Raw genomic sequence first — 12,695 nt, 5'->3', positions numbered from 1 at the left:
AAAAGTACAGTATGAAACATTCTGCCTACTTCAGCAAGTCCCTGGCCATCTCGATGAATAACCGCCTCCTCTCGGACTCTGACAGTAAGAAGGATTTCCTGAAGCACTTGCAGTACACTGTTCATGAAGTCTTGCACTGAACTTAGTCATTCGCACTCAGAAGTCCGTTCTTTTCACAGTGCGCACTCTTGTCTAACTTATGCTCCATTGTAACTTACTAAGTGTTGCACTCTGCACTTTAACTTTTCTCACTCTTTTAACCATTTTCTAAAGCAAAAACAAACAAGTCTATTTATGTTAAATGTTGTTTCAAAATTGTATTCTCACTCACAACTGTAAATACTTAACACAACACACTGTTTTTTTCACTGCACAACACCGTAAATTCCCATGTGGTCTAGTGGAGAAGTTCTTGCTGTTTAATCACTGTCAGAGTCCGAGAGTATCACTGGCGGGTGACCTAGGGGTGCGTCGCTGGGTCGTGGTGATGGCGTACCCACCGCAGACGACTCTGAAGACAGACGCAAACTCACGTTGAGCAGTGACTCCACCGTGGCTGATGTGCTGGGCTGTGGCTTGGAGCATGAGGTCCTGTCTTGGGGAGGCAACGGAGTGGAACCAGGGCTGGGCACAGGGGTCATGGGCCTGAAAAAACTGTCAGTGGTTAATTGACGCAAGGACCTACGATTCTGACGATTGATGATGCGCTGCCTGAAAGCACGCACTTCCTCCACAAGTCCCAAGGGCCCCACCTCCCTGTCGCAGTCCGGGTGTTCCAAGTAGTCGAGAACGAACTCTAGGTGTTCCCGGAGTGTGCTCAGCTTGGGGATGGCTGGAGTAGTGTCATGCTGAGAGGAGTCGCATCATCGTCGCCGCCCTTGTCAGAATCTTCAAACTGGATACTGACACCTGCAACTGAAGATGCGATCTCGATATCAGACAATGTCTGATACCCAGGATTGCCCTCATCGTCATCCAACCACTCACGCACATCGTCCACATCAACATCGTCGCCATGCGTACGTAGCCGTGCATGGAAGTCATCCACGTCAAACCCGAGAAAATCGTACTCCACATCCGTTCCGAGAAGCAGACGAGACCAACCATTTTCTAGAGTCTTGACAGGGACTTCCTTCCATGCACTGGCCCAGTTGTAGATTGCAGACTTGGTGTTGTAGCGGCGAAGGTTTTCCAAAGTCCGCTGGCCTCGCGTGTCCCGTCCCTCCCTGCACTCGTCCTCGTGAGCAACCATCACCTCGTCCAGGAACTTCCGGCGGTATAGGCGCTTTGTTGCCACGATCACTCCTTGGTCCATTGGTTGGATGAGAGCAGTTGTATTAGATGGCAGAAACATGCACCTAATCCAGCCATTCTCAGCCACCAAGTCCTTGTCGCACGGGTGGGCAGGTGCGTTGTCGAGGAGAAGGAGGGCCTTTACCTGGTCGCGCGGGATTCCCAGTGTCTTCGTCTGGTAATTGATGACCTCCTTGACAAAGTGGCGGTGGAACCAGTCTTTGAAGATCTGGGCTGTAAACCATGCTTTCAAAGAATGGTACCAGACGACAGAAAGGACATCCATCACCCCACGAAGATACTGAGACTGCTTTGCACGGCCAACAACAACGGGCTTAAGCCGGTGCATGCCGTTAGCGTTGGCACAACACAAAGCAGATATCCGTTGCTTGGAGAGCTTGCGGCCAGGTACATGCTTCTCCGTCTCCTCGGCTAGAGTGTTCGTTGGCAAAGAGCGATAGAATAAACCAGTTTTGTCAGCATTGTAGACTTGATCAAGAGTGAGGCCCTCCCTGTCGATCAAGCCTTTCACCTTGTGCCGAAACTCGTCAACTCCATCCTCGTTAGCGTCCAAAGCTTCGCCATTGAGCTTTACGATTGGTAAGGCCATGCCATAACTTGAACGCGAAGAGCCAACCCTCGGATGCCTTGAAGTCTAGGGCGTCATGAAGCCTGACGAACTTCTCAGCAGCAGCCTTCAGCTCCGTTCCACGTACCATCACACCAGCAGCACGTTGCTGTCGATACCAAATCAACGTGTAGCGGTCGATTTCAGCAAACTTGGGAGTAAACATCACCTTCCTCTCCACGTTGCGTTTGCTTCTCGACGAGAAGTCAGCCGTGTACTGCATGAGTTTGTCTCAGGATCTCTTGATATCGAACAAAGTAGATCGGGCCAGGTTGAACTCGCGGAGGATGCAGGAAGAAGACCACCCCGCATCTACTTTCTCCAATATCTCCCGTTTCTTCTCCAGAGTCAACACCACTCTTTTCCTCTTCTCAGGCGGCGGTGCCATCATCACACACACTAATAGGAGGCCCGAGAGCAGCAGGAGTGCCTGTGCAGGTAAGGAACCACCACAAAAGTGAGCACGTGGGCAGCCATGACGATGAGCGTGCACTCGCGACGAGAGACAGGCGGAAAGTGGGGAGGATGCAGCGGCGCTCTATTGGACGTCGGAGGAATGACGCGCCACAACAGAGCTGTCCTGCGCCGCACGCACTAAGTTCAAATTACGGGAGGGAAAAAATTCGTTTCCCCCCCCCCGGACCATTTTGGGAATATTAGATCCAGGGACGATTATGTCCGGTTAATGGGGATGTTCATACATTGGGCGTTCGGATATTAGAGGGATTAATGTGTGTGTGTGTGTGTATATATATATATATATATATATATATATATATATATATATATATATATATATATATTACTACTATAGTATTATTGCCTAAAAGAAAGAATAAATCCATATGTGCTATCTGGATTGATCCCAGATGTAAAAAAGATGGCATTGTTTAATATATATATATATACTACTACTATAGTATTATTGCCTAAAAGAAAGAATAAATCCATATGTGCTATCTGGATTGATCCCAGATGTAAAAAAGATGGCATTGTTTGAGATTTTCTGGTATGCATTCAAAAGCAAAAGATGACTAACAGTCCCATCGCAGCATTGTGTTGTGTCTTTCATATTTCTCATTCCCCTCTAGAATCTTGAGATTTTCTTTCTTTTTCATACACATTCTTCATAGTGCCAGCAGGAAAGTGTCTGTAAGATTTTGATTACGATTTCCTCATTTCTTCACTTTTATTTCTATGTGCAGGTCCTACAAAGGCACCACAGATGACTGTAGGCATGTTTGAAGTGGAGGAGCTAAGATCTCAACGCAGCATAAACATCATGTGGCAGTCAGTTGACAGAGTTGACTGGAATGGACCGAACTTTCACTATATCATCAAAGTATATGACAACACAGACAGCAGGTACAGTTTCAGTGCTTGATATAGAGCAGTTGAATTCAGAATCTGTAATTCTACAAGATCTGCTAGAACAGTCATAGTTGTTTGCCTTTTTGCAGCCTTAATCTTGCCCATTCCCTTTGTACCACCTTCCCAGAATAAACAAAAGTAGTCAGCTTTCTCACTCCTTATTACTGACCTAACATCTTGTTGCCTGTATTATATATTCATCCTCCTCCTATTATCTGTTCGATGTATTTCATGCAGTGAGGTTAGTTTTCTATTCTAATTTCAAGCAACAGTGCTTTAACTTTCCACCTATTCTTGAGGGGCAAAATATGAACATTGTAGATTACCCTTTTTCATTCTGGTATTGTTGCTGCTAAGCAGTACTCCTGTGATAGTAACCTGATATTTATCAGTCAGTGACTTTTTTTTCAGCTTCATACTACTGTATTATCACAACTGACCTGTTGCAGTTTTTCTGGTTTCCCACATCTTTGTCCATATGAGGTGGATCAGAAATATATGCACATCCCCAATTTTACAAGGAATATTTCAGAATATGGGCCTGATTTTATCATCGCACTGAAGTTGAAATCAGACATACTCTGACAGAAGATTAAGTTGAGTAAAGATTGGAGGAACAACCTTAGATTTTAATAGGCCACTTTCTGGGCACTTCAGTTTTCACTATGCAAAATACATGTGACAATGAAAAGTTGAATGCCTAGAATGTGGCCATATGAAATGGGGTGTTTTGTCACCTTTTAGAACACTTTGGCCTTCAGAATTAGACAGTTTGTATCAGAATAAATCCAATTTCAACCTCACTGTGACAAAGCCGTAAGCTATCTTGAATGTCTTCCTCATGAGTCCTACTCTGGCCTGACCCACCTTTCATCAAATTATAATCTTTGCATGGAAAGTGTGGTGACTGCCTGGTTCTTGTTTGTTATACATTTATAATACATTCTGTGGTGTGTCAAATGATGACTGCAGTTTAATTCGATTCCTGTGACCATATATTGTAAATTGAACCATTGAAATTTTAACCCTTAGCCGCTGGGGGTTTCTTGCCGTTTCCCACTCCTCCTTCTGGGGGATTTTTGAGTTTTAGCAAAAGTACCCTTACTTCAAACCCTAATATCTGCCAAACTACTATAGCTAGAGAAAAAATTAAGTACTGTATGCACAAGACTCACCAACTCTTCTTCTTTCAAATGAAAGTTTAGTGAACTCTCACATTTGGCAAGTAATAGGTGTGAAAAGAACCTCACCAAACTGGAATTCGCCAAATCTGAACTGAATAACTAATGGGAAAAAAAGTAAATTGTTTGTGGGTGTGCATGACTGGACTGATTATCCACCTATAGTATAACATTACTGGGTGTAAATCGCGTTATAAACACACATAACGGTGTTTCTGGCCCTGATCTAACATCTTGATAGCTTTCTCTTTGTTCTGCAAAATGTACATGTTGAATTTCTTCCCAACTCTGCACTCACACTTTGGCCCTTTCTTCACATCTGGACAATTTGGTAGTAGTAGTAGTTGTTCCCTAGGCAGTCTGGCCGAACAGCCCCGAGTCCCTTAGGAAGGCCATGGCCGAGACCGGGCTTTCCCACAGATCTCTCAAAGAGAGTATGTTGTGTTGTTGGCGTAGGTGATTGTGTGCAATGCAGTTGTCCATAATGTGCTTAATAGTATGGGGTGCTGTGTTGCATCCTGGACAGGCATCAGCGACGGAGTCATCCAGCCTCTTCTGGTAGCTTAAGAGGGCTGGATGGTGCCCACATCTCAGCCTGGCCAGGTGGACCCTGTCCTCACGAGGAAGATATGATTCAGAAGGGTGGATGTCAGGAGGCCGTGCATGCAGCTGTGTGTTGTCTTTAAGTGACTGAATGGAGCGGCGAGTGATCTGAGTGTGGATATGGTTCTGGAAGCTGATCTGAGGGGGGAGAGATGACAGCATTTGTGTATGGTATCGTGTGCTGGGTGTTGTTTTGATGTTCCTTGGTGTGGGTGGATGTGCTGCCATGTACTGTTGTGGATGTTGTGGGTTTGTGGAGGCTGCAGCAAGAAACTGGGTGCCTTTCATGTCTAGGTGATCCTTGACTTTGAGGACTTTGGTTTCTTGATGTAGGTGGTCTGTGGGTGTAGTAGCTGTGCAGCCTGTGATTATTTTTAGGGCCTTGTTCTGTATGGTCTGTAGAGTGTTGTAGTGTGTTTTGGTCAGGTTAGAAGCCCAGGCAGGGCTTACATAATTCATCACTGAACGTATGTATTGTTTGTATACTGTGGTGGTGGTTTCTTTGTTGTGTCCTAATGTTGTATGGGCAAGTGACCTCAGAGCATTGAGTCTTGGTGTTATTTAATTTTTAATGTTTGTGATGTGTTGTTTAAATGACATTGATGTATGTTACACCAAGGATTTTGGGTGTGTATGTGTGTGGTAGGGGAGTGTTGTTTATGGTGAGGTGTGGGATGTGACTGTGTTCTGCTGTCCAGTTTGTGAGAAGAGTCACTGTAGATTTGGCTGGGGCTATTTTGAGCCTGTTTGTGGTGAACCATTCGTGTAGTGTGTTGAGGTAAGGTTGAATGATGTGTGCAGCTGTGTTTGCGTTTTGGTGTGTACATGTACAGTAAGTGTTATATCATCTGCATAGGAAGCTATGTGTATTTGTGGTGTGTGGGGTGTGGGTACGTCGTGCATGTATAGATTAAAGAGTGTAGGGGACAGAACAGATCCTTGGGGGACACCGTTTGTGAAGTTTCTGATGTTAGAAGACTGACCGGCAAATGTTATGTGTGCAAATCTACCTGATAAGTAGTTTGCCAGCCATCTTTTTGTGTTATTGTGCATGTTTGTGATGAGTATTTTGTTTGTGAGGTTGTGGTGGGGGATGGCATCAAAAGCTTTGCTAATGTCTAGTGTGACTAGGAGTGTTCTGTGTGGTGGACTACCTGAATTCATACCATCAAAAACTCTCTGTGTAAGGTCTGTAAGAAGGGTGTTTGTGGAGTGTAGTGGCCTAAAGCCATGTTGTGACTGGATCTGCCATGGTCACCCTTTCCACCTTTCTGTGTTTCATCAGCCATTATGTTGTCTCAAGTCCTCAGCACAGGTAGGAATCACAATAAAACACAGAAAAAGTGCTGCACAAATGATGGTGGTTGGCAGAGAAGTGTACCACACGTGATGGTAGCTGGCAGAGAAGTGTAAACAAAGATGTCTCGAAACTTCAAGAGGTTTGAGAAGACGAGACTTGAATTTCACAATACTAACTAAATTTTTTAAAAATTAATTCAGATTAATAAAACATTGTTGAAATTAACTGACATAAAATTATAGAATGCAGTTACAGTATATATTTATTATAAACAACTTTCCAAATGTGAGATTTCTGTTGCCAAATTAGAGTGTTTTGTACAATCCCATCCCATCGCCAAAAGTGAATTCGCCATATAAAAACTCACCAAATGTGAGAGTTCACTGTATCCCAAGGTCTCCAGGTGGTCCCGTCAATGAGAATTAGTTAAAGATGACTGGTTTTCCATGTTTTGGTGGGCTAATCCAGTTGCTTTCCACTGCCAGTGGCCTTGGGTCTCGTTGACTAGTGTTGGCAGTGCTGACTGGAGTGGTGATTGTAACACTGCCCAGCCTCTCAGAATATTCCAGTAATTATTTTTTTTTACTTTGCTCACCCTCATAAGGATGGGTCATCACCCCTTCCATGTGGTTCCCCATGTGGTTTTCCACTCGTTTTTTAACACCACTATGCCCCGTAGATGTATGGGAAAAGAATATTTATTTTTATTACTTCTTTGGTAGAAGGATAGCTGCGATTATATCAGCATATGCTCCACAGACAGGATTGGATGAAGCAGAGAAAGATAGATTTTGGGATAATTTAATACATGTAGTGGGTGGTATGCGGGATGATGAGATAGTGGTTTTGGGAGGGGACTTAAATGGTCATGTAGGTGAAGCAGCACAAGGTTATGAAGGAGTGCATGGGGGATGTGCTTATGGTATAAGGAATGCAGAAGGGGAAAGGATACTCGAGTTTGGGGAGGCAACGGACATGATTGTGTGCAACACATATTTTAGGAAAAGAGACAAGTTAATTATGTATGAGTCTGGGGGAAATAGCAGTCAGATAGATTATTTTCTGGTTAGGAGGGCAGCTAGGAGGTTAGTGAGGGATGTTAAAATTATAGGAAGTGAGGAGTGTGTGCAGCAGCACAAACTGCTGAATTGTGATATGGTGCTTAAAGAAGGAGTGATGAAAAAGAGGACTTATGTACCTAGGAGGAAAGAATGGGAGCTGAAAAACCAAGTAGTAAGGGATGCCTTCTATAGCGAGTTGAGGAGAGTGGTGGCTGAACAGGGAGCTGTAGACAGAGGCGTTAATGAACAGTACAGAGCCCTCAAGAACAGTCTCTTGAGAGTTACTGATGTAACATGCGGTTGGACAAAAGGACCACCAAGACATAAAGTAACCTGGTGGTGGGATGAGGGTGTAGAAGCTGCAGTTAAGGAGAAAAGAAGGCTTTTCCGGGAATGGAAAAAGGGTGGTAGCAAAGAGGAATATTTGGCTGCCAAGTGTAGGGCTAGAAGAGAGGTATACATGGCAAAGTCTGAGTCACAAAGACTTTTACTTGATAACCTAAATCATGGGGAAAGGAAAAATATGATATTTAGGGTGGTGGGTCAGGTGAAGAGGGATAATCGGGATATTATAGGTGAGCAGTGTGTGAAGAATGTTGAAGGAAGGGTAGTGGTGAACAATGAGGATATTAAAGATGCATGGAGTGAGCATTATAACCAGTTGTTGAATGAGGAGTTTGACTGGGACAGAGAAGGTTTGGAGCCAGCAGATCCAGTGTCTGGCCCTTGGCCTTTGATTGATGCTGCTACTGTGAGTGAGGCAATAGGCAGGATGAAGGTGGGGAAGGCAGCAGGTGTGTCTGGGTTGACTGCTGAAATGTTGAAGGCCTCAGACAATATAGGGGTGAAGTTAGTCACTGACCTGATAAATAGGCTTATTTATGAGTGTGTTTTCCCAGATGATTGGCTGAAGAGTGTAATTGTAAATGTGTATAAAGGGAAGGGTGATGCCATAGAAAGAGGAAATTATAGAGGTATAAAGCTTTTAGATCAGATAATGAAGGTAATGGAGAGAGTTTTAGAAGGTATGATTAGAGAAAGAGTGAGTATTGATGAGATGCAGTTTGGGTTTATGCCAGGTAGGGGGACCACTGATGCCATATTCATTGTTCAACAGCTTCAGGAAAAATATATTGGTAGGAGAAGGGATCTTTATTCTGTTTTTGTTGATTTGGAAAAGGCCTTTGGCAGAGTCCCTAGAGAGGTGGTGTAGTGGGCAAAGAGAAAGGTTGGCTTGGAGGAGTGGCTGGTTAGGGTGGTTATGGCTATGTATGTGGGTGCTCACACTCAGGTAAGAGTGAATGGAGATTTGAGTGATGGGTTTTCCATGAATGTTGGTGTGCATCAGGGGTCAGTTTTGAGTCCCATGTTGTTTATCATGGTACTTGAAGCCCTTTCACGTGACTTTAGAAATGGACTCCCGTGGGAGTTGTTGTATGCTGATGATTTGGTGTTGACTGCAGAGAACGAAAGGGAGGCAGAGGAAAGGTTTAGGAAGTGGGGAGATGGTATGGGGCAGAAGGGCTTAAGGGTAAATGGAGATAAAACAAAAGTGATGATATCTAGGGTTGGTGGTGATACTGTCAGAGACGAGGGAGAGTGGCCATGTGCAGTTTGCCACAAGGGCGTGGTAAGTAATTCCATCTTGTGCGGTGTTTGTGATAATTGGGTGCATAAGAGATGTAGTGATATCAGAGGTAGACTGGGAGATAATGCTGATTTTATGTGTACGGCGTGTCGGGGAGAACAGGTGGAGATTGTCAGACGTGAAAGAATTGAAGTTGCTGGTGAATCTCTTGAGTGTGTGGAAGAGTTTTGTTATTTGGGAGACATGTTGTGTGCTGGAAGTGGGGCTGGAGCTAGCTCTGTGGCTAGGGTGAGAAGTGGTTGGAAGAAGTTCAGGGAGCTCTTGCCTCTCCTGATATTGAGAGGACTCTCCCTACGTGCTGAGAGGTCTTTGTATGCAGCATGTGTTAGGAGTGTAATGCTGTATGGTAGTGAGACCTGGGCAGTGAAGGAGGAGGATATTCGCCGGCTCAGACGTACAGAAATGACAGTGATTAGATGGATGTGTAGTGCGTCCCTGCGTCCAAGGTCTGGGGGGGCTGGGTTCATGATGGAAGAGTTGAGAGGTAGGATGGGACTGGAGTGTATTGGTGTTGTGATGAGGAGAGGTAGATTGAGATGGTTTGGACATGTGGAGAGGATGGGGGATGATAATTGGGTGAGGAAGGTGAGAAGTGTTAATATTGGGGGTGGGTTTACGAGGGGTAGACCGAGAAAGACATGGGACGAGGTCATTAAGTGTGACCTTAGGGTTAAGGGACTGAACAGGGAGGCTGCAGTGGATCGTGCAGCATGGAGAGCCACCATTAGGTGACCAAGGCCGACACATGCAAGCATGTTGGAGCCTTTAAAAATGAAAACGAAAAACGAAAACTTCTTGCATCAGTTATAATAATTTCCCTCTATTACGGCAATTATATTTGCACTTGACATCACAATTATGGGTAATTGCACTTTGGGAAGTAAATGCTCTGGCTGTTTCATGTAGTATGGTTGAGTATGAGGTAATTACTTGTACAGAAATTGTGACTAATTTGTACTAATCAGGGGCAACGTGAAAATATTACTAATGTTATACACAACTTCCATTTTTTTGTATTTCACATTACAAATACGCTAATGCTCACATATTAACATTATTTTCTGAGTAACGAGGGAAAAAATTTAAGTTACAACCAGCCAGGTCATTTTCTTACTCTCACATGCACTTTTGGTTTTCTTTCATTGTATTAGGGAGGGTTACTGAAGGTATTTCCAATCATTGTTTCTCAGATACCCATAAACAGTAACACTTATTGCAATGCGTTTGTAAAACTTGTTATAAAACATTTATTTCACAACACATACTAGATATATCTTATCTTAAATTTCACTTATGTAAAAAAAAAAAAAAAACACGTGCATACTTGTATACCCATCGATCCATCCATCATCCAATCCTACATTGTCCCATGAGGAGCGTAGGAGCTCGGTTTACGATTTTCCATACACCTACTCAGTCACTGAGCCCTTTCCCCGGCACTTTCGCGGAGGTCAGTGAGGCCATCGGTCCTTCACATGGTGTTACGGAATCAGACGATGACAAAGAAGAAGACATGGTTTCTCACGTTACCACTGCCATGTACAGACTGAACCGCGCATCTGCGGTGTACCTGGGGGTCCTGCTTACCCAGTGGGTGTCATAGAAAATGGTTACAAGTTCAAAGGGTGGCGGGAAGGTGAGTCCAGTATATGCCGTCAGCCGGTGGTGCTCCGCGCCCTGAATCATGACGGCTATACACAGCAGCTGGTGGTTAGGGGTTAATAATTAGCAAAAAAAATTTAAGGAAGAAAAATATAATGCATGATACATGATGGAAGCTCTAAATATATTACCATAGTAATGAGAGCATTTTCAGTCAGTTTCATGTAGAGTTCTGCATATACAGGCAGACTGCAAGTTTTGAGCAATATCTTTTTATTCAGAAAATTTGGTCAGTGGTTTCTTAGTTACAAAGATTCCATTGTATGCTTCCCTAAAGAGAGGTCCATCCACGCAAATATAAACAATCACAGCTTTCCCACATTGCTGCTAATTTAAAACCTGCCTGTAAATGTGGATCTGGGGTGGAGGGAGGGTGGAACTATACATACCTGCATATCAACACATGCTTTTCATCAGTAAGATGCCCTGTTTGTAATTTGACTGAAAGCTTTCCATTATATAGTAGTTGGGTGATCATTACATCTTGTATGCTACTGTAAATGATGCAGTATGAGAACTGTAACCTTACTTTTTTTTGTCTTTCTCTCCCTCTTTCAGACTTGTTTACACAAGTGATGCCATCGTTGGTTCCAATGCCAAGATGACCAACTTGTCGAAAGAAGTTCCATTTAGGTAGGTGTTCATTATTGTCATACTGTTATTATATGATGCCACCCTGTGATTGAGTGGAGTAAGTCACCCTGAGTAGATGTGGCCCATAAGGACTTAAATCTGAAGGTTGGTATGATTGGGTTTTAGTGTTCATATTAAACCACTGAGGAGTCAAGTGATCGTGCATTTGTCTCAGATTCCTAGATTGAGTAACATAGCTCAGACCCCAACGCTTCTGATGCTGCAGTAAAAAATTGTGATACAGTCGTTGCCTATTTTGCGTATTTGTTAGCCATGGATTTGTAATCCGCTTTACTTTGCCCATCCAGTCCCTATTTTTTTTTTATTCCACAGAAGAAATTTGAAAAACGCAGTTCCTAGGTTCCAAAGTTGCTCATATCCGAGGAGTTTTATACAGTAATATCCAGGCACCCATGATGTATTCCGCAGCTGATAGCCAATCACAGGCAACCTAGACCCAGCAGCCAATCACAGCCTGACCCTGGTGGCAAGTGTGCACACTACAGCTGCCATGTTTAACTACCAGCTACGTCTGTTCCCCCGTGAGTTCTGAGTGCTACCTGACCTTTTTTTTTTTTTTTTTTTTTTTTGTCAAAGTTACCTCTTTCTGGGCTCTGTTATGGATGGCCCCAACCCCCCAAGGCGACTTTCAACTCAGCTGGGGTCCAAGAAGAAGGCTTCTCCCAGTTATCAACAGCATTTGGATGTTATTCGTCAATTGGAGAAAGGAGAGAAGTTTGCAAGCTTGGCCAGGGAGTACCTCCTGAACGAGTCAACAATTGGCACCATTTGCAAGAGCAAGGCTAACATTTTGAAGTGCATCAAGGCCTATGTGTAATGCGGGAAAATTTTAGACCACCAGTGTAATGATCAAAATTAGTCACCAGCGTAATGATGACAATTTTAGATATTATGGGAAATTGGGTGGCGTGATCCTATATGAAAGCTTTAGGGACTATGAAAAAATAGGGTAGCGTGATCTTGTATGAGAATGCATAAGCATAATAGATATTAGTACCCTTTGCGGGCCACTCAATTTCGTCTGTATCACTCCTTAGAGGGTAGTAAAATTTAAACTCAGAATGACTTGACCTAAGATTTACTAAACATTAAGAACTGAAAGACAGATTACTTTTCGAACTGTGAATGAAACAAAGCAGACCAAGTATAATCAGGGTCTGTATCTCTGGAATTATGAATCTTTACAACCTAATTTAATATTCAAAGAATCCTGGTACACCAGGGTATATTAATCCCGTGGTCTCAGTTGGACTTTTTGGGAAGAAACCTAAAAATTACCACCAAAGATATTTTC

The 12,695-nt window shown here is 43.6% G+C and overlaps 1 protein-coding gene across 3 annotated transcripts in view; it reads left to right on the top strand.

Moving 5' to 3' along the window:
• Window positions 1-12,695, top strand: part of dome (cytokine receptor domeless) — a 351,827-nt gene that overhangs the window by 88,904 nt on the left and 250,228 nt on the right. For all 3 annotated transcript variants that reach the window (XM_080276205.1, XM_080276204.1, XM_080276203.1), the window contains 2 exons: window positions 3,127-3,286; window positions 11,306-11,380. In XM_080276205.1, the coding sequence (XP_080132331.1) occupies window positions 3,127-3,286; window positions 11,306-11,380 (235 nt within the window). The remainder of the gene's footprint in view (window positions 1-3,126; window positions 3,287-11,305; window positions 11,381-12,695) is intronic.

Source organism: Coenobita brevimanus, chromosome 64 (assembly GCF_032717465.1).
Source record: "Coenobita brevimanus isolate Jiangsu-jjx chromosome 64, ASM3271746v2, whole genome shotgun sequence".
Taxonomy (NCBI): Eukaryota; Metazoa; Arthropoda; class Malacostraca; order Decapoda; family Coenobitidae; genus Coenobita; species Coenobita brevimanus.
This window is presented reverse-complemented; position numbering and strand designations above follow the sequence as displayed.